A 22,484-nucleotide genomic window follows, 5' to 3' on the forward strand; every position below is an offset into this window, starting at 1 on the left:
ATAGATATGTATCTCTTTTCGCTTGGACAACTACTTTACATATTTATTGTATGTATTAACGCAATTGGAGCCAGAGCTGCCTGGAAGACAAGACTCGGGGTAACACTTTAGACAAGGCTTGCCTTGGACGCTCCCTCGCTTCGCGCATGCGTATTCGGACAAATCCCATTACCATGTCAAACCACAGAAATGAAACTGTTCCCCTGAAAACTAACTGATGAAGTGGTGAACGAGCAGGTAAAGACACGCACACTTTCAAAGCTAGTTTAAACGGTACCACGTGCTTGCTTTTAGAGACACCAACACTCGTCTTCTTGCTCATAAACAAACTTTTCTAGTTAAGAGGTAAGAAACATGGTTAGCTAACAGCTAGCAGCTCGGCTATCATTACCGTCAGTTGACAACTCGTTACCACTCGCTGACTGTTTAGGAGCCACCTGACAACCGCTCACATGATTTCAACTACCGCGACCACACTGATGACATTACACAACAGGACACGGAGTTTCTAAATGTGTTTCTGTTTGTAGTTTGGATCACTGGAGTGTCACTGAGGAGCTTGTTTAAAACGACAAGCTAAAACAACAACAACATGTTTGGTAAAAAGAAGAGAGCACCGCAGCCCAGAGGCCAGGGCGCTGCTGCGGCCAAGCAGGTAACAACTACACCGAGAGACATTTATGTAGTTAAAGATATCTGTTATAACGTTTTTTATGTAAAGCAGCTGTCAAAGGGTGAGGCTTATCTCATACTTCCTGGTTCCAGATGGGTCTGTTTGTGGAGCTGGACCCTGAGGAGATGGCGATGGGTATGGAGGGGGATCTGGACGACCCGGACCTGGAGGCTGAACTTGCTGCTATCACTGGAAATCAATCTGCTGCTGGAGGGAGAGCCAGGCCCAAAGGGAAAAGTGAGTGCAGTGGTTCTGTGTATACTCCTGTTATCATTTAGTATTATCTACCACAACTGGAATAATACTTGCATGAAGTTAAGATCGACTGGTGTGTTGTCCTCTTTCGGCTTATTCCCTCCTACCTCCTAAGAATAAAGTGGATACCTAGTTTGCTGCTGAAGCATGACATTGTAAGCACTCATAAACACGTTGAATTGAATTTGAGTCAGTATCAGACCAATATCTGTGTCAGTGTAGGGTTTTTGCATGCTTAGTATATGCAATACAGATATATATGCTATGTGCTAATATTGGCTGATTCATTAGGGGGGCTCTAATACATAGCATGTGAATACCTGAGCATCACCAGCCTGGAACCAAGCCTCTAAATCACTTCCTTTATCAGGAGATTATTCATTTAATCTTAGTACTCTACCCTCTCTCTGCTGGGGAGGTTTTCCAAAACAATTTGCATCATGGCTGCTGGGATTTTAATCCCTTTCAGCCACCACAGCATCAGAGAGGTCAAGCACTGGTCAGGCTCACAGTTAGCGTTTCTCGTCAAGTTGTTGGTTTGGGTTCTGTACTGGACAGTTAAGGTCTTCTACACCAACCATTGCCTTATAGACCTATCTCTGTGCAGAGGGGCTACTGTTGTGTTGATACAGGAAAGGCCCTTCTTTAAACTGCCTCCCAAAACAGTGTTTTAGTGCTGCTTCTGTTATCACAATGGAAAAGTATGATGTTTCATGTAGACAGTCACTGCGTGTCCTATGGGAGATACAATGACAGTTTTTTTGTGCTCAGCTCCAACACAAGATAGATGAGTGTGTTATGGCACATTCACTGTATCCACATGCTTTTTTTTAGTATTGTATCTATTGTATTATGATATGTGTCTGAAAACCTCCTGATGCAACGTGACCAAGGCGTGTTTCTGCATGTTTATTGTTCTGGAAAAGTGCTCGTTCTTTGACACTTGAGCCACTAATGACCATATTGATTACATTATTTTTACACTACCCTGTGATATGTGTTGTTGATCTTTCATATTAACTCAGCTGGATGTTTGTGTCGTAGGTCCGCTGCCTATGGAAGACATCGCGAGGATGGCTGATGAGTGTATGAAAGACATGGATGACGATGAAGATGACGGTAACCTGGAGGACGATGAAGATCTGTTGGTTGGTGATCTGTATATTTCTCTCTGCCCTCATGCCTTTCATCAGACACATGTTTTAAATACGTCAGAATCAATTCAAGTAGCTGCACAAACCTGCGGTCATCCAACAGATGTGTTTAATGAACACGTGAGTCATCAAAACTAAAACCATATTGATTGTTATCCTTCTGGCCGTCAGCCATGTGTCTCAAAAGTCTATAGATTTCACAATCTCACAGTGAGCCTGAAGTGTCAAGTGTCACATATACAGTATGAAATGGTTGTTATTCAGTACAGGACTTACTGGTTTGAAAGGACAAAGTGGCCTGTGTTGTAGTGGTGCAGAGCTATTTAGTGCTGCAACAGCAGAAAAGAAGAACATTTGTGTTTATTCTGTAACGTTAACAAATATAGACTCATCTTCATCTTTTGTAACTTTATAAAAGGTTTTTATCAGAATCAGAATCGGGGTTTGTTGCCAAGTAGGTTTGCACATTCAAGGAATTTGTTTTGGTGATTTTGATGCAGAACAATAAACACAGAACTAGAATAACAATAAGTAAAATACTTAAATAGAATGAGATAAAAATATGAAAAGTAATGCGTATAATACAAAATGTGTACAACAGGTGTAATTAAAAACTGTACAGGTGTGCCGGATATTGATGAGTGCAAAAATTGATTGAAATATTGATTTGTTTCCTGCCAGCTTTAATTTAAAGTGGCCTTGGATCACATAGAAAATGTATTATTATTACTTTTATAAAGATAAAGATTAAGATAGACTTTATTGATCCCCCATTGGGGGAAATTCACTTGTTACAGCAGCTCAAATGATGTATACAGTATATTCCTTCGTCTAGTGTCTAGGGTTATTTTTATTTTGTGTTTGTTTTCTCCTGTACTGTGTTCGCTTGATAACCTGCTGCTGTAATGCCACAATATCCCAGTCTGGGATCAATCTATCTATCTATCAAAGTTAAGGACAAAGTGATAGATAAAAAAAATGCAAGGACAAAATGACATAATAAAATAATAAATATACACTATATACACCTTCACTTATCACTAGGTTACTTATAGCACAGAAAATTTGCAAATAAAGTTGAAAAAAAAGTTGAAAAGTTAGTTTTGCCTTAATGTTGAGGGTTTTTTTTTTTAATGAACTTACTTTGAAAAACAGATTAAACCTGAAAATAAAAGTAACCGTGCAGTGCAAGATATGAGTGAGTTGGCTCAGGTGACAGTAAACAGTCCCATCCTCGACCATCTTAGAGGTCCTTAATGTTCTTAACGCAGCAAATCAGGTGAAAGTGTGCATGAAATCAGCTGTGATACCTACTAGAGGTCAGCTCGATTACTGGCTCCCCCGCGACACAAAAGCAGGCGGAGAAAAGAGAAAAATCGGACTTGTTTATAAAATAATTCTGGATAAAAATCTGTGCAAATACCTGCAAAATATCTGTGCAAGTAATTGTGTAAAAACTTTTATTTTTTACAATCTTACATCCCAGTTTTTTTAAGCTTAGTTGTTGTTGGATTAGTTGTTGAGTTTTTGTTTGTGGGGCTGTTTTCATCGTCACATTTTGCTTCTCAGAACTTTCATTTGTCAGACAGCTACATGTTTTATCAAACCTCCAGATAGAAAACGTGTTTCACTCTCTATTCTTGTGTATGAGTAATCATAACTGGCTGTTGATCAGTTGCTATAACCTTTCCCCTCATCAGGCAGAGCTACAGGAAGTGGTGGGTGAGGGGGAGGCTGAGGAGGCTGTAACTGTTTCCTCCATGTCGTCTTCCACTGCTGTGTCTCCTCAAGCTGAAACACCAGAGTCTTCACCGCCGCAGGTACAATACACGTCGCTCTTTGACATCACCAGTATCTCCACAAATGCGTTGTTAGGGTTCGAATACATTTACCACCTGTATTTATATGATGCTGACAGTGCCTGTCTGTTGTTTTGGTGCAGCAGCAGGAAGTAAAAGTCTCCTCAGCAGCGCCCGGCAGCCTCCAGCACACCCTGGAGGAGAGAGCAAACATGTACAAGACGGCCTCGAAAAACGCCAAAGCTGCAGGGGAGACCTCCAAAGCTCGCAGATACGAACGCGGCCTGAAGGTGAGTGAAACTACTGCCAAGATTTTCTTTATGGATTATGAATTATTATATAATTATGGTTTAAATGGATTATCTGCAGCCCTTTTCTAGATGTAGGTGGTCAAACAGTAAAACCAAAGAAAGGGACTTTTCACAACTTCAAAGTTTTTTCTCTAAATGGATTAAAATAAATTAACATTAGTGAATGATTCACCAACCATGAATAAAGCCTTTAATAACGGCTTCCATCCATCCATTTTCTGCACCGCTTATCCTGTTCAGTGTCGTTGGGGGTCTTGAGCCTACCCCAGCTGCCATTGGGCGAGAGGCGTGGTACACTCTGGACTGATCCCCAGCCAATCACAGGGCTCACACATAGAGACAGACATGCACAGGGAGAACATGCAAACTCCACACAGAGAGGCCCACTAGGTCCAAACTGGGATTCGAACATGGAACCTTCTAGCTGTGAGGTGACAGCGCTAACCACTGCACCACCGTGCAGCACCTGCACCTTTAATAGTATCTCTTTTAATTTAAATTTTTTACAACTTTTTGTCATTTTTTGGGGCTTAACAAAGGGCGGGTGTCGTTATGAGACAGATGTGTCATTCAGTGTTTCTTGTACGCTACAGGATACATGAATTTCCCTCGGGAAAGTATCTATCGATCTAGAAAACTGGTATCGCCTTTTTGTACGATTTTAAAGTAAACATTATATTTAGATTTCTTCAAATTTTTAATGATGTCAGCTGACTGTGAAAGGAAATAAATAACCACCTTCACACATTTTTTTGGTATTTTATTGTTTAACTATTATTGTGGGCTGCACTGTGGTGCAGTGGTTAGCGCTGCAGCCTCACAGCTAGAAGGTTCTTGGTCTGAATCCGGGTTCTATCTGTGTGGAGTTTGCATGTCTCCCAGTGCATGCGTGGGCTCCCTCCAGGTACTCTGGCTTGATGTTTTCCCTCCTCACACAGATACTCTTGGGAAAATCTGTTTCTGCAGGGAAGAGAAAAGATTAGAAAGCTAAGTGCACAAAAAATGGATTTGATATTGAAACTGAAAGAGCTCTGTTTAAACAGCTTCAGCTTTTCATGCCACTGCTAAGAGGTGTGGTATTTTGTCTCATTATCCGTGAGCCCCGTTTTAAACCTCGGGCTAATAAAACTCTGAAAGACTTCTGCTTTTTTAAACGGTTTGTATTGCAGAAATTTTCCACAACAACACATAAAACACTTTTCAACTTTCAGACAGCCCAAACGATTTTTTTGTAAATGTTTCTACAGAGTCTGGAGTCGATGTTAGTGGCTGTGAAAAAAGGAAGAGCCGTGAACGAGGCCGAGATCCCTCCTCCTGTTGCCACTGGAGCCCAGAGTGTCCCCTCGCGTCCTGCTGTTCCCCAACGGCCTGCTCCCCCTGTTCCTGTCCCTCCTGAGTCTACTCCTACAGAAAAGGAGTCACAGAGCGTCACCCCCACCAGTGAAGAAGAGCAGTCGTCCTCTGCCACACAGCCCCCTCTGAGCCATGTCCCATCTCCAGAGGAGCCGGCAGAGGAACCAACAGAGGAACCGGCCGCCCAACCTCAGACAGGTGATCAGTGAGAGTTAGATTATACAAAGATGTACTAGCGAGTATACTGGGTATTTGACGTACAATAACAAGTTTATTGTACATTGCAATCGGAACTCCTCGCTGATCATGTGTTGGTTATTAATTTGTTTTTTCAGTGGCAGATGCATTAGAAAAGTGTTCGTCTTCCAGCTTCTCGGCGTCGTGAATGTGCCCTTTCACTGCGTTAATTGTCCTGCGTTTCTGCCCCGTGAATCCACAGAGAACGAGGCAACCAAGAGGATGCTGTTGGAGAGGCAGAAGGAGTACAAGATGGCGGCTCTGAGAGCCAAGAAGCAGGGAGAGGTGGAGCAAGCGAAGCTTTACTTCAAGACCAGCAAGGCGAGTAAAAGAGCGCAGTGTGGTTTGTATAAACGATGACTGTGACCTCTGTGGGGACATTTGTATCAGCTGTGTTTTGCATGAATTTGAATCCCTGTTAAACATGTTTTTTTGTATGTATGAGTTTCTTTTTATGATGAGAATTGTGTTTAAGTGATGACTTCTAGAATCTCAATTTTTTTAAACTTCAAGGTAAAAAATTACAGTTTATCTAATTATTTTATATATATATATACATACTCTATCAGCAGGATAAATGTTCTGTTTACCATATTATTAAATAAAACACGGAGCTAAAACTGTCTATAAAGCAAAAACATTTACTTTATTCAGTTTGTTACATTTCAGCATCACTACGAGTTAAATTGCACATAATTAAACTTTGTTCAAGCTCGAACTGGAAGCAGCATTTTAACTATTTTCTTAAATTCTGTTGTGAATTGTAATAGCAGCTGCAGTAAGGATAATGGACACTGTTTGTTTTAACCTTTGATTTTGCCGGATTATCTTGTTTATTTGCAATTTAGTTTTTTTAGTATTCAGCAATATTTCTTTGTTAAAATGCCTACATACAGTTACAAATCAGCATCCGTGCCGTCGGTTGTCTGAGCTTGTTGGTGCGTACTCTGGCTGCAGGATTTCTCTCTCAGCTATGTGAAACATGCCAACAATTTGGAAGTTGACAAAGACCATCATTATGTTTGGTTTGTTGTATATTTTGGTGCAGAGGTTTGATGCAGTGATCGAGGCGTTGGAGAAAGGACAAGCGGTCGACCTGAGTGGCCTTCCTCCGTCTCCAGGACAGGGTGAGGAACAGTAGTATGACATGATCTTATTTAAGTGAGCAAGCGAGAAACTTTATTTAAAGTCTTTTTATTTACAAAACAGAAGTTACAAAGATAAGATATAATACTTATTAGGACACATATAGTGTCTTCTCTTAAAAGATATAGAATAATAAACAAACATATAGCGCATACACAGACTGTCATGTAAGCTTTTTTTAAAGAGGTAAAGATTTGGCCTTTCAGCAACTTTGAGTACTTGTACGATTAAAAACACATGCCGGACCATGTTGCTTTGAGCTTTATAACCTTGATTTGAAGTGATTAAAATGCTGATGTCAGGAAGGACATTTCTCAAGCAAATACGATGACAGATTTTCCTAATTTTGTTGTGATCAAATACAAATTGTCTTAACAGGAACTAGTCGGTTGTGTTTTTGTATGTTTAGTTTATTTAGTGTTATTGTGTTGTAGGTTCAGGAGCCGGCTCCGCTCCTGTGAGAAGCCCGTCCTCTGGGCAAAACATAGAAGTCACCCAGCCAGTTGCTTCAGCTCCAGGTAGTAAAAATTCAAACATTTACTAACTGTCTGTATTTGCTTGTAATGTTGCCATGATGATCAGTCATGCAGGTTTGTTATTTACTGCTCAGTATTTATGTTTCCGCTAATGTCAGTTTGAGGTTTAACCGACTGCTATAAGTGACCTCACAGAGAAGAATACACACCGCTTGAGGGGTTATGTTTAAGTGAGCTGAAAGAGGCTGTTTGGACTAAAAACAAAAATACATTCACCACAATCTTACATGGTTGTTCTTTTTGTTCAGTGCTAATTAGCAATGCTAACATGCTAACAAAGTACCTGTTAAACAGAAGCATTTAGCATTTAGCTCCAACTCTTTATGTTCCTAAGTTAAGCAGCTGTAGACTCCCAGTCATGTTTAATAACAGTTTTAATGTTAAATAAAAAAAAACAACAATAGACATATTTTGAGAGACTCTTGTTTAGTCTCATTGTGGCTCCACTCCCTCAGCCTCTGCCCCCCCATCAGCCCCTGCAGCCCCTAAAGACGTGCTGGAGGCTCTGGAGCAGAGACGAGCCAAGTACGTGGAGGCGTCGAATCAGGCCAAAGACGGCGGAGACGACCGCAAGGCCCGAATGCACGACCGCATCGCCAAGGTACACAGAGAGACTCTCCTCCTAATGTGTCTGTACTTGCCTTTACAGAACTCTATAACCGCCGGTCAGGCTAAATCATCTTCATGGTTATCTCTTAAAACTAATACATAGAATGTAGCTTGCACCTTAAAATAGCTCTTTTCTCCTCCTGCAGCAATACCAGAGCGCCATCAGAGCTCACAAAGCAGGAAAAGCCGTAAACTTTGAGGAGCTGCCGGTTCCTCCTGGTGAGATTCCCGTTAGTTAGTTTCTCTGCCTGACCTACAACATATGTTTTTGTACTTGACCAACAAAATAAATCTAGAAAGTAATGTTGAAGAATATAGAGTTTGCTTTTATTTTTCAGGGTTTCCTCCGATCCCGGGCCAGAAGGCGACAGGAGCTGAGCAGGGATTCATCGCAGCTCTGGAGGCAGCCGATAAGCTCTCCTCCACTGACGCTACCGAATTAGCAAACGAAGAAGAAGATGAGGAGAAGGAGGAGGAGGTGGGCTGATCACCAGTACATTATGATTTATTTGATTAGGTCTTTGTGGATAACTTGTTGATGCAATATTTTGTTTTAGTCTAAGCCAGCTGTTCCTGTTGCGCCGAAGAAGCCTTCATTAGAAGTCCCCTCTGCAGGTCAAGGAAAGAAGAGGACTCCGTCATCTTCACCTGACAGAACATCAACCAGGGAAGGACTCTCAGCAACAGGTCAGTCCTCTAATACCGGACACTTGCCGACCAACCTTCAGATGGTTATAAGAGGCCTTCACCAGAATGTTTACAATATCCTACTTTGGATTTTCCTCTTTTTGTCTTCGCCCTGCAGCGGCTCAGCAGCTGGAGTTTCTGGAGGGCAGGAAGAAGCAGTACATGAAGGCGGCTCTGCAGGCCAAGCAGAAGAACGACATGGAGCAGGCAAAAGTTTTCCTCCGCGCCGCCAAAGGGTTCGACCCCATGATCGAGGCAGCGCGCAGCGGGAAAGCTGTGGACATCAGCGCGGTGAGAAGGCGGGGAGATTTACTCTTGAGGGAATCACTTGTTTGATTAACCTTTAAAGCAGCTTTAGAGTACAGGTTTCTGTTTCATAGACTGTAAAATGCTAAAAAGGTAAAAAGAAATGCTGAGCTGGAATAACAAAAAACATCTCACAGCTTTATTTATTCAACCGATTTTATTCTTTTGTTGAAAAAAAATGGTCTTAGGTCAGATTTCAGCGTCTTGCACAAGGAAGATTAACATTTTATAGTATGTGTCAGCGCAACAGAGGGCACTAAATATTTAGCTGCAACAAACCGGGAATAGAAAGGCATTTAAAAAAATCATATTCAGAGATTAAGCTAGGTAAAAGAAAAGACTGCATTAGGGTTTTAATTAAAGCAATGTTTTGAGCTGTCTAAAGATGCTATATGACTTTCTCTGTGTCGTTCCTGTAGGTGCCGTCGCCCCCTGGTGACGAAGACGACGACTTCATCCTGGTTCATCACAGCGACGTGCAGATCTCAGAGAAAGCCGAGCAGGTTTACACACAACTGGTCAACATCCTCAAAGAGCAGTACGAGGTAAAAGGTTTTTTAATCTCAGATTATCATGTTGTGTCCAAGGTTTTTAAACTGGATCATTATTTTGAAGACGTAAGAAAAAAAATATAATTGCATGATACTTTTCCTAAATCACCAAATTTTTACCTCATTCATTTTTTAAACTTTTAATTATGTAAAATTCCAAAATAAACAATCAATCAATCAAATTTTATTTGTATAGCGCCAAATCATAACCAGAGTTATCTCGAGACACTTTACAGAAAGAGCAGGTCTAGACAGACTCTTTGTTATGTTATTTAAAGAGAGGCCCAACATGAATCACCATGAGCAGCACTTAGCAACATTCAGCACATTGGCAAGGAGAAACTTCCTTCTAACAGGCAGAAACTGTGCGAAATAAAAGTGCTGATTTCAAAGTGTAAAATATTCTAGAGAATCGTGTTCATTTAGGGCAGATTGTGTTATCAGAATGAATAAGATTATCATCTGTGTGGGTAACAAACAACAAACCAGAAGTAAGACATAGAATATAAACAAGATTTAATGTGATAAGAATATAGATGAAATATGTTTTACACCATGTTAGGATTTATAACCACATAACTCTTATGTGTCAGTACAAATGAGATTGTAGTTTATAAGTAAACTTCTTCAAACTTGTTTGAGCTCCAGATCTCTTATCACTCAGGAGAAACTATAACATTTCCACGATTTTCCAAAACAGTTTTGATGCAGAAAATGATTCTGTCTGAGTCTGTTTTTTTCCTGCACTTTTCTTTAATCACTGTGACGCCTTCTTCTTGACGTGTTTGAGATTTCTTCTGACTTTCTTCCTTTTAGAAATGTATGACTCACTCAAAGCAGTTCACACACCTGGGGAACGTCGCAGAAACAACAAAGTAAGCTTGTGTCACAATAATGCATCAAATAACTATTAGCATTAGCAGTCTTAGCAATCTATTTATCTATTACTGGAATATTCTTTTAATGACACTTTTCCATAATGCTGTTTAAAAAATTCAACTCTTCAACAGTCAAAGGTCTGATTTAATGACACTCTTTACCTAATGTTATAAAGGTAACAGCCACGTAGATCTGTCTGATGTCTCACACACACGATGTCTGTGCTCCAGGTTTGAGAAGATGGCTGTGAGCTGTAAGAAGAGTGTGGAGGTCCTGAAGCTGGCTCAGTCCAGAGGTCTGCCTCCTCCTAAACATCACTTTGAGGAGAGATCGTTCCACACCGTCAGGTGGGCACACTGTCAACTTTAACAGGATCATTTCTCTAAAAAAAACAGTTACATTTCTCACATTTCATAATATTTTACTTTAGTCTTTAGTAAAGTTCTGATTCATGAGTAATAAAGGTATAAAACATATAAACTTGAAGTGCCTGGGATAAAGAAAAAGATGCTCTTTGTTGTTACAGTGTTACCACATATACACGTTCTGGTCACTATTATTTTCACTTACACAATTTAATGCAATTCAACAGGACAGACCTGCCTGAAATTCTACATTTGGCAAGATAATAATGTTATTTTTTTCTTCAAGCAATAGGATAGAATATAACTGTATATTTAATAGGAAGGCTTTTCCTTCAGTTACAGGCCCAAGCAACAAGTCACTCGTATCTTTCTTCTTGTCTCTTGTAGGATATTTCCAGATCTGAGCAGCACTGACATGGTTGTTGTGATCGTCAAAGGAATGAATCTTCCTGCTCCCAGTGGTAATCACCTATCACCTATTAGTCCTCATATACATCAGGACAGTAGATCCACTTGGCGTCTGCCAGCAAATGGTTCTGAAAACACTGAAAAGTGGTGTATAACTCCTTCATTTCAATTTAAAAGCCTTAAGTATAGTGTTTCCTTTGCCCCTGGTGAAGTATTCAGCTTTAAGTCTTTTTGAATGTTCCAGAAGGTCTTCAGTTCTTTTCCTTTTTTCTTTTTTATTTTGGAGTTCTCTGAGAGTTTGAAGTTCCACTTAAAATGCCAACCCTTTTAGCTTTTATCGTGGCCTTGTTAAAAAAATGTGCTCTTTACTAAAAAACTTCAAATTCAGAAAATAATTGAAGGTCTGTTTAAAAAAGAGAAAACACTAGATAAAAAGCAGAATTTGTTTGATGCTGTTTGACAAACTTTCTCCATCAGGAATCCAGACAAACGACCTCGATGCCTACGTCAAGTTTGACTTCCCCTACCCTAGCCAGGTAACACTCTTACTGCAGTTTGTTTTAGTTTTCACAGCCGCCACCGGCTGCTGAGCTGATTCATACAGGTGGATTTTCTCCTTAAAGTGTTTCTTCTTTGTTGTTATCCCCCAGGAGCAGCCGCAGAGACACAAAACTGCTGTCATCAAGAACACAAACTCCCCAGGTGAGACATGAACGTCCCTGTAGAGCTGTGTTTGTTTCTGCAGCGGAAGACTTTACTTTATTTTGAGAGACTAATCCTCCTGGAGACTATTCAATATTTTGTCACCTTACTTATGTACAAATACTTAAGTTATTAACTGTTCTTTTTAACTTCTCTCTGATTCGTCTTAACTTTAAAAAACAATCAAATTATATTTAAGTTTCACTTTTTATTTTACTTTTTCAGATAAGTCGGCATGTCACAAAATAAATCCATGAACTGCTAAAATTAGTGTTTTGTATCTTGAAGATATTTTCTGACATGACATAATTACATTCAAGAATGTGCACATGCTTTTACTCCAAAATAACCTAAACAAAAATACATCAGTGGTAAAATTGATACCTTTAAAGAATACAGTGTACTGAGAATCTGAATCAGGGTTTATTGCCAAGTATGCAGGACGAACAGTTCCTGAAAGTAATCCGCCGTAATGACATCCTGGCTCCCATCAGCGTCATCTGACAACGATTTAGCTTCTTATTGATCAGCTAACAATCCGTTCTAGATCAAAGATTCAACTTGAGACAAATTTTTTTGACGCTGTGTCGCAAAAGCCATTCAGTGATTAGATTTCCCGACTTTCTCGAATGCATCAGAAATGATTGATCGGACCTCCGTTCAACAAACGAGTATTTTACAAGTAGTTTTCTTCTCCTCTCGAGGACAGACCTGACGAAGAGTGCATCCTTTTTTTGGGCTTTTGCCTTCATTATATAGGATAGTTGAAGAGAGGCAGGACATGTGGGGAGGAGAGAGTGAGGGATGACATGCACCAAATGATCACAGACCAGGAGTCGTGTCTGCGAGCCACTGTTTGCAGATTTGCTTCACTTTTGATGTGAACACACAGTCACTCCTCAAGTTGCTAATTGCAGTACAGGGCAAGGAAAAGGAAGTCTTTGCTGGAAGTCCATATCGATAAACGCCGGGTAAACCGAAATGTTCGCTGTTGCTCAAAGAGGCTAGATCGTCTGACGATAGCCGGCGGATTCTGAGGTTGGGTTAATATAGAAGTTGACTTCAAAATTTCAGGTTGAGAAATGTAAAAAACAAATTGTATTAATGTTTTATTTGTGTGTAATACTCAAAATGTAAAGTCTGTATCTCTGATCATCCTCTGTGATTTCTTTCACCCAGAATACAACCAGAGCTTCACCCTGTCAATCAACCGTAACCACCGCGGCTTCAGGAGGGTGATGGCGTCGAAAGGCCTCAAACTGGAGCTGCTGCACAAAGGGTGAGTCATAGACAGCTGCTCTCTCTGCAGGGCAACATCCTCCCTCAGCTTCTGCCGGAGCAAACGTACTCGCTCGGAAATCATTTTAGTAATCTACCGCTGCAGCATGTTGGGATCAGCCACTGCAGCATGTTGGGATCAGTGAATGTGATGGTTTTCTTTTTGGGGAATTTGGGGCTCAAATATCTGAAGTTTTTGATGATTTTCCAAACACTTTCCACGTATTACAAACATTCTTCATCCAAACTTATTGTACCCTTTCAATTTACCCCCTATCCTTACCGTACCCCCTCTGTGTGTGTCGTCTCACAGCGGTTTCTTGCGGAGCGACAAGCCGATCGGGACGGCACTCGTAAAGCTGGAGAAACTGGAGTCAAAGAGTGAAATCAGGGAAATTGTAGAGGTGAGTGGAAGCTAATATCGACCCTAATACCTTTTTTATATTGAGTTATACCTTCAGCAATAAACACCATGCTACAGTCCAGTTATCTTAAGGTGTACACTGATGACTGGTTTCCCTGTAAACATCAGTAACTGTAGATCCCTGTGTCTCTTCTGTCAGGTGATCGATGGTCGTAAGCCCACAGGAGGTCGTGTTGAAGTAAAGGTCCGCCTGCGGGAGCCTCTGAGCGGGCAGGACATGCAGACGAGCACCGAGCGCTGGCTGGTGATCGACCATTCACAGGTAACATGAAATATACAGTGTGCATGTTTCTGTAGCATCTTTATCCCAAGATTCAAACCTGCGATTGTGTAAGACTTCTGTTTCTTGTCTTCTCCAAGGTTCTTGTTTAGATGCTGCTTCAGGAATAAAGATGATAAACAAGATAAAGGTAATTTAATTTCTTCCCCTTCTGTTGTAGTTCATCATATTAGTTTTTATTACTTGTGTTACTTTATAAGAGGCAGTTGGCGTAGCTTAGCTCAAAGACAAGGAACTAGGGGCAACAGCTAGCCCGGCTTGGTGACAGACACTTTTAAACGTGTTTATTAACACTTTAAACATATAGCTTGTTTATATTTAATTGCTACCCTAACCAAATCGGGAAAAAAATTGGTTTTATTTGGGGATTATGTACCAGACTACTTCGCAGGGAGTCACTGGGGTATTGTACAAATTAACAAGAAAAAAATATAACGTGTTTGTCCGTGAGCTTTAAGCAGCTTTTATTAGCTTTGGGCCATCCCAAGCTAGCTGGTTCCCCCTGTTTCCAGACATTATGCTAAGCTAAGCTAACAAGCTACTGGCTATAGTCACTAGAGAAGTGGTGGAACATAACTAAGTACATTTACTGAAGTACTGTTTACAAATTAAACAGTACTTCTTTACTTGAAGATTCCCATTTTATGCCATGTTACACCTCTACCCCCCTCCTCAGAGGCAAATATCTTTTTACTCTTCAGATTATTTATTTTAAAGCCTTCTGGGTCAGTGAAAACCAACCAGTGTATTTTAAAAGTGAATTTTTCTGATGAACTGAAGGATTTAGTGTTCTTTTATTGGTTGAGGAAACCCCCCTCGATCCCCCTTTCAATTAGCTGGAAAATACATACATACTAAAAACGTTTGTTTTATTTGAGCTCATGTAAAATGGATTTTTAAAGAGCTAGAGCTACACTATAAACATATGATGATCTTATATAATGTGATGCATTGCAGTAGATTAAACCTCCCATCTGCACATAAAGTATTTAAAATTTATGCTTCAAACATCAAACTTCTACAGCAGTAAAAAGCAACATAAACATGAATGATATTTATGCAAACACATCTTTTATTATAGTAAAAAATTATGCCTTTAAATGTTGTCTTTAAGTTTGGTTGTTTTTGATTTACCTGACTGGTAACTTTTTTTGTCTTGCAGATTAAAATCACTCAATCAAAAACACTCAGATGAGGAGGAGGAGGAGAGGGGAGAGGAGGATGGAGGACAGAGTTTAGGATGCGGTGAGGACGGTCTGACAGATCCGACTCGGACCCTACACTGGCTTTGACTTGTTAAAACCTTTGCACATTTGCGAGACACGAGAGCTCCCTTTCAAACCGCAGTCCACCGGGAGGAGACACGGAGCTGGTTCACGATAGGCTGGTGTCTTGACCTCGCGTCTCCGAGCGGTGACACCAGCTGAGGGACGAATAGTTAGTCGTCTATATGAAGGGAAAGCTTGTGATGCATGAGGCAGAATCCTCTTGTGAGACTTAAATCAGAGAAAACGATCACAGTTGCCTAAAATGTCCCCTCTTGCATCACCCTTGTGCAGCAGTGTGTCCTCTGCTGATGCTGAAGGGGCTCAGTGTCAAGCTAACCTGATCCTGCTGCCCGACATGACTCTAGTTATAATATATATTAAAGAATGTGTACATATTCCTCATATTACACAGCTCTGGTATCTAGAACTGCACCTATGCACTAATACCAAAGTAATCACTGTTGCTGTAAAATCCTGCATATTTGAAATCGCCTTTATCTGCTGAACTAGTTACAACGACACGGGAGCTTAATATAGTGACGGGACACGGACTAGTTTTCTTATTTCTTCACACATTTCATCTGGTTTTTAGAGCGCAAGCAGGCACAGCACCCTCGCAGATGTTTTACAGGAGTAAGCCAAGAAATAATGAGACTATTAAAAGGTACAATTATATAATTATTATTATAAGACCACACTCCTTTTATGGCACTTTCCTTTAATTCCTAAATGTGGTCACTTAACTGCACTCTCACTTATCTGTGGCTTTTAGCGTGTTAGAGTTATATTTATCTTGTTTACACTCAGTAGCACAAATCTTTACAGAATCATATTCAGTTCCAGTCTAAGAAGCTAAACACAAGTTTTACGTCAAGGCTCACATCTATGTTTACCCGGATGATGATGAGGTGGTTAAAAAGGGAATTTTAAGTCAAACGTCATCAGCTGACTGAACCTTAATAGCATAGCTTTCTTACAGAGTTACATGAAGAGATCGATACCACTCCTGTGTCTGTGAGTTAAATACGAAGCCAGAGTTCAAGACACAGTTAGCTTAGCATAACGACGATAAGCAGGGGGAACATCTTACCTAGCTTATAAATTATAGCTATATCTCACATGTTTAATCTGCACATAAGCTTAAATGTAAACTAATTTCTCGTTTCAGAAGGAGTTGCGTGCTGAAAATATTTCTTGGTGACTAGTGACAAGGAGAAGTAATGTTAGTCTTCCTGTCGACCTCACAGTGACAACAAGACTCCTTTGAGTGAGCTTTGTAGGTGCTGGCAGATTAATCATTCCCAGGCTAGCAGTTTCCTTCTGCTTCCAGTGTTTATGCTAAGCTAAGCTAATCGCCTCCTGACTCCAGCTCATCAAGGAGTGAGTGGTACAGATCCTCTCATGTAACTCTCAACATAAAGCAAATTTGTTTCCAAGGTGTAGCTTTACTTTAAAGGGTAATTCCGGTATTTTTAAACCTGGGCGTATTTTTATTTCTTTTTACATATTTTGAGGGCAATTTGAATCGATCTAACACTTTTCCACTGTAATTTTAGTTCAATATTCTACCCCTCACAAGATGACAGAGCATCATTCTGACTCTGAATTTTGAATAAAAAGTTCTCTCTGTCGGGATCCTTTTCTTAACATTGTCAGACTCTTAGGTTCAAATTTTTATTCTGACAGTGGCAAACTAAAACCCCTTCACCTTGCAGCCACTGCAGCCCATTTTGCGGCTGCCAGTTCAATTTTTTTTTACCCATTCGTCATTAAGACCTTAAAATAGGTAAAAATAGATGCAGGTCAAAATACAGGAATTACCCTTTTATTTATGGAACTAGTTTTTCCAACTATGCATCAGATTCCGAATCTTGGGATGAATCCTTTTTATTTTTTTTAGGGCCAGTTCACCCAAATTATATTTTCATTCTTAATTGTATATAGTTTTTTGCCCATTGTTAGGCTGAACCAAAACAATATTTGAAATATTGAGATTAGAAAAAGTAGATTTTCAAAGACAATAATAAAGAACCCTAAAAAAGGTGAAATTCTTGATTTAATTGATTGAAGCGCAAAGACAATTACATTTTTTTTACTACAACAACTTTCTACTGAATATTTAGTCCTGAAAAAACACTGTCGGTTTGAGTTTTAAAAAGTAACCAGAGCAAAAAGTAGGAAGTAAGATAAATGTTTCTGTAGTAATTTGAGTGAACTGGCCCTTTAAGGCTCAAACTGCAGCATTGTAATGAATGCTACATGAGCGGCCATAACAAACACACTGAGCCAACCATATAAACATTTTCTCAACAGGTTTACCTCAACATTGTTTGCTACATTGTTTAGTTGCAAAGCGTTTCTGTGGTCACGACATTTCTCCTCTTTTCACATCATGAATCAATGTAACAGACGGATAATATTAATTCAACTGTAATCATTGGCTTTAATAATGAAAATACTGTTACCCATTTTATCTTCTGTTAAATGACAGGTTTACAAAGATGAATGATGTCATGTTGTTTGTATCTATAAATTAATCTCTAAAACAGAATCAAAGCTATATTTTGCTTTTAAATTGTGGACTCAATTTGCCAACCCTGCTTAAAATGTTCCATTAAAGAAATACCTTGTTTTATTTTGTCAAGTGTGTTCTTTCTTTTAGGAAAAAAACAACAACTTATGGACTGTTGACCATAAACAAAAGGCAAAGACTTGATACTTCAATTTTCTAGAAGTTTTTATTTTACATATACTACAGTTTTTTGATAAAGACCACTTTTTGACATGTAGTGTAAAGAAAAAAAAGATGTACAGGGGTTTTTTGGCTTTTCAAACATTTTTAACAGAAAAAAAAATGTTAACAAAACCCAGTAAACGACAGAGAAGACTTTTATTTTGAAGTTTTATCCACAAACTAGAAGATATAACCGTTAAAATGCAGAGTGGATTAGCTCTCTTCACCGTGTCAAGCTTGTTTCTGTTTGCATGCAGTGTTTTATTTCAGATAGTAACATCTTACAACTGAATACAACAAAAAAAAAAATGCTACTTTTTCAGTCAAACAAATTGCACCTGTTCTTTTTTGGGGGGGGATTAAGGACATATTGCACACGTCAGATAATGCCAAAGTAAAAACGTAACAGAAAACAGGAAGTCAGAAAAAAAAAATCCTCACGTCTCCTGTTCGTTATGCTAATTTATAAAAACAGAGCTGCCGACCGACGACGGCGGCTTTAACGTCACACAGTGAAGACACAGTGATTGCGATACACCCACTCTGGTATGATCACAGTAATACACCCAGAACTGGTGACCTTTGACCTCTCATTCAGCCTCTACTGAACATTTTAAATCAGCTTCGCTAACATTACTTTGCTACAGTAGCTCCTAGAATACTTCAAATCGAGTAATAAAGAATAGCTACAGGTCTAATTTAAACGAAGCGTCGGCTCGTCTGCAGATTTTCGTGTGATTGTCTGATTCTCACTCGCGATGTCGAGATTGTTTCGATAAAACCTCTTGTACTGCATCAACAGTACGTTTGTGTAGCCCCGTCTGGTTTTATAATAGCATGATTAAAGATGGAGAAACTGCCGCACAATGCAGAATGATTACTGTACAGTGATCTGACACGACACGGGTGGTTTTTGGTGATTAGTCTAGCCAGAGGTGGAAAAACACAATTAGCAGATCTGAACAGAAACAGGAGGAATACATTCTTATATTTTTCCAGGTCCATGTTGCTGAAGGAGAGCACAGTCCAGAGCAGAAGACTTGATCCACTTAAAAAAAAACAATTGAGGCCTTTTGAAGACAACGTATCGGCGATCTACAGGGTTCCTACGCAGGTCTGCAAAGTCTGGAGCGGGATGTTGTTGATGTCAGGGCTTCGGAAGGACGATACGTTGCAGGAAATGTGAGATGAAATACATTCAGCTTCAGGTCGAACAAACTCATGTCTCTGCAGGAACCCTGGATCTTTACAACTTTATCTTTTCTGCTGCTGAAAAGAAAAACTCCCAGGACACAGCGGCCTCCCCGACGCTCGCTTTAACTCTCCTGTTAATGGCTTAGAATCCAGTGCACTGCTTCTGCAATTTAATACAGTTCTTATATAGTTATTTATTTATATATATTGTATTTATATATATATCTTTACATCTTCAGTTATTCTCTTTTTAGGATTTAAAAAGACCAAAAGAACTCGAGTGGCTTCTCCAACCACTGCAGGACGAACAACAAGCGCTGATGACGTTGAAGACGATCGATGAGATTAAAAACTGATTTCTGCTTTTTCAGCTTCATGTACAGATTGTTAGAGTTTATCAATAAAGCATTGGAACCTTTTTTTTTTTTTAAACCAGGTCAAAAGAGATTTCAGAGTTAACTTGTGATCCATTTTCACATAGCGTCAGTCTGATGAGTCTGTGATGTCACTTCCTGTCTTTAAGTGGGAGCTCCGGAGGCTACAGATGCAGAGTCATTATGGAGGAGGAGTTATCGCCTACAAAAATATGTACAACACGTCTATTTATCCACAAAGTAAAGCATCTGGTGATTGATGAGTAAAGCTTAAGTGAAGCCGAAATGTCTTTTTTCTTGCTTGACGAATCGCTGCTGCAGGCACTCAGCACCTCGGTGCAAAAAAACCAAAACAAAACAAAAAAGAATCTCCACACTGACGCAGCTTCCAGCTCCTTATCTGATGATTCGTAGCTTTCCTTTTTTAAAACTGTAACTTCAGGATATGAGTCTCCCTCGTTTTAGAGCATCCGTGCTACACAGAGGCCTTTGCTGATATTATTCAGAGTCAGTGCTTCAGGACTGCTGGCTGCCACAGTGACAGGAGTGACGGGAGAGCAGCTACATACCATGCCTGTGAAACGTATTCACCCTCCGTGCAGGGATTCATGTTTTACTGTTTCATAGCTTTGAATCAAAGTAGATTTAATGTGGCCGATGAACAGAAATAAAACACTTCAAGTAAAAGTGGAAACAGATCTCTACAACTAAGATCTGAATTCATTATAAACGCAAAAAAAATACATGATTAAGTATTAAAGGAGAAATTTGCCCACTGTCAGTCAAAGCTGGTGTTCTCTGTAATCCATAGAAGCAATAATATTTGAAATTGGCGCCATAGCTGTGGAGAAAGTTATACAAACAGCTCGTGGTTTCGGCCATTCAACATTCTTGCAACACCCAGCATGCATTGCGCCCCTCCCTCTGAAAGGAACGGCTCAGCGAGAGACGCTCGAGTGAAATACTTTCATTTTTGCTGCAGCCAATGGCTCAGAGCGGGACAGAATCCGAAATACGGCGAGAAAATACCGGTGGATCGTCTAAAAAATCTTCAGGTCTGCAGTCTACATTTCAAACCTGAAGATTTTGACATCGGAGGTGGGCGTCCTAGATTGAGCTAAGTGTAGTTTAGCAAGCTCCCTGGTCTCCACCAGATGACCTGTTTTACGTAGTCTGGCGGAGGTTTGCCAGGGCCCATTGGAGAAGCGGATAGCGTCCTCCAAAGGCACAGAGCAGACTGCATTTTGTTTCTACCATAATGGCATTAGCTCCGCAAAATAGCATGATAGGACTGAGGTTGAAAATCGGCGAACTGAAAACTTTTTACTTGTAACCATGGACTGTAGAGTCAATGCCTGTTTCTACATTAATGTGTTGCTACATAAGTCAAACATCTGACTACTTCTTCCTTCACTGCTAATTTGTCATTAATTTTTTAAACTAAATGAGGCGGCTGACCGAGCAGGCACACTAAACCTCTTAAATCCCTTCACTCGGAGTCAGAAAGTAGCATTCTGCTGTTACTCAAGTGCAGCTTTCTGGAAAAATTCAGCTTGTAGTAATGAGTATAACGATATAAAGAACTTCCAGTGGCATAAAATCTTAGTGTGGAGCTGCAGCAGAGCTAAAACCCTGTGGCTCCTGATGCCTCTGATAACTTGTCAGGATAGTTTCTTTGGCTAAATGAAGGCGACTTGAAATGGTATGTCACGTTTAAAGGGGGTAAACACTTAAGAAAACATGTATTTTTTTTGTTTATAATGAATTTGTATCCCTTTTTTGACATCAGTAGAGTGTTTATTTCTGTTGTTCAAAAGCCACGTCACTAACTTTGATTCAAACAAACATGAATCCTTTAAAGGGTGTGTAATACCTTTTATAGGCACTGTAAAGCCTCACTGGGGTCAGACAGGGTGATCTCTGGTGTTCACTTCCTGCTCGCAGCACCTCAAACAAGCACCAGAGATCGACGCACCTGTCAGGTGAGGTTCACCACGCAGGACACATGACAGACGATCCTGCTCGGAGCTTCCTCGAGGGCCCCAGGCGGCCTCTGGAGCAGAACACACGGTGGATTTGGATGCATAGGTTTGACTTGAGGAATGCTACCCCGCCTGGCACGGCACAGTTTTCGGGCTCTTTTGAAGTGCAAACAGTTGAAGGGAGATGACGGAGGTCCAGACTGTGATGATGTCAGAAGGTCCAAAGAAAGAGAGATGAAGCTCAAAAGACTTCCTACGAGATGATCTCCAGGATGTAGAAGACCAGCTCCATGACCACCGGGCCCTCGCTCAGCTGACACGCCCCGCTGTGGATGACGGGGATCAGAGCGCTGTCCAGGTCGCTCAGGTACTGAGGCAGCAAAGGCTGGCCGTTACTTCCTGCCAGGTAACCCACCTGTAACAACGAAGACAAGTGTGAGACCTTTGGGTTGTCTTTTACTGATGTAGTAACTTTATATTTTATAGTTCTTAAACTTAAACTTCTTTTTCTTGTCTTCTGCAAACATCTTTGTTTTATAAAAGTGCATTTACAGTGTAAATAGAGCTTGTGTGGTTGTTTAATATCCCAACTGGAATACTTGTATTTTGTGCTGATAAAATAATCAACAAATAAGACTTCCCTGAAACATCTGAACGCACCTGGTCTGAGTCCAGGGTGACTCTCAGTCCCAGTTTGGCCATGCCGTCCTCCTTCAGCAGCTTCAGGTGCGGACAGAGCGCCATGCAGAAAGCTCTCGCCACGTTCTCCGTTAGCCGGCTGTGATCGGCCGGGTCGCTCAGACCGTTTGGTTGATCCTCACTCTGGAGGAAAAACACCTGAGGGAAACACAGAAACACACAATGTTTTTATGATAATATTATAACCTCTTTGGTGTGTGGACAAAATAAGACTTTTCAGGACGTCATCTTGGGCTTTGGAATAACAGTGATTAACAGCACATTTTATAGATCATCTAAC

The 22,484-nt window shown here is 40.3% G+C and overlaps 2 protein-coding genes across 2 annotated transcripts in view; one reads left to right on the forward strand and one right to left on the reverse strand.

Annotated features, from left to right (window-relative positions):
• The first annotated feature begins 162 nt into the window (after positions 1–162).
• On the forward strand, positions 163–17,854 carry cc2d1b (coiled-coil and C2 domain containing 1B). Its single transcript, XM_069685352.1, has 26 exons — positions 163–237; positions 531–655; positions 766–910; positions 1,973–2,076; positions 3,783–3,902; positions 4,025–4,171; positions 5,440–5,743; positions 5,985–6,103; positions 6,831–6,909; positions 7,363–7,446; positions 7,920–8,065; positions 8,220–8,292; positions 8,412–8,551; positions 8,631–8,760; positions 8,879–9,051; positions 9,486–9,611; positions 10,434–10,492; positions 10,727–10,843; positions 11,249–11,322; positions 11,747–11,805; positions 11,920–11,971; positions 13,151–13,250; positions 13,563–13,653; positions 13,813–13,935; positions 14,034–14,083; positions 15,116–17,854. Exons 2-25 carry the CDS (start codon positions 593–595, stop codon positions 14,043–14,045), a joined length of 2,640 nt encoding a protein of 879 aa, XP_069541453.1. The 5' UTR covers positions 163–237; positions 531–592; the 3' UTR covers positions 14,046–14,083; positions 15,116–17,854.
• A 93-nt stretch (positions 17,855–17,947) lies between these two features.
• zfyve9a (zinc finger, FYVE domain containing 9a) overlaps positions 17,948–22,484 on the reverse strand; it is a 33,224-nt gene continuing 28,687 nt past the window's right edge. The window contains exons 18-19 of the mRNA XM_069684999.1: positions 22,166–22,342; positions 17,948–21,920 (exon numbers count right to left, since the gene is read on the reverse strand). Coding sequence (XP_069541100.1) covers positions 21,759–21,920; positions 22,166–22,342 — 339 coding nt within the window. The 3' untranslated portion in view covers positions 17,948–21,758. The remainder of the gene's footprint in view (positions 21,921–22,165; positions 22,343–22,484) is intronic.

This window comes from Semicossyphus pulcher, unplaced genomic scaffold (assembly GCF_022749685.1).
Source record: "Semicossyphus pulcher isolate SPU_LCO1_2020_fin unplaced genomic scaffold, fSemPul1.0.p SCAF_7, whole genome shotgun sequence".
In the NCBI taxonomy this organism is placed as follows: Eukaryota; Metazoa; Chordata; class Actinopteri; order Labriformes; family Labridae; genus Semicossyphus; species Semicossyphus pulcher.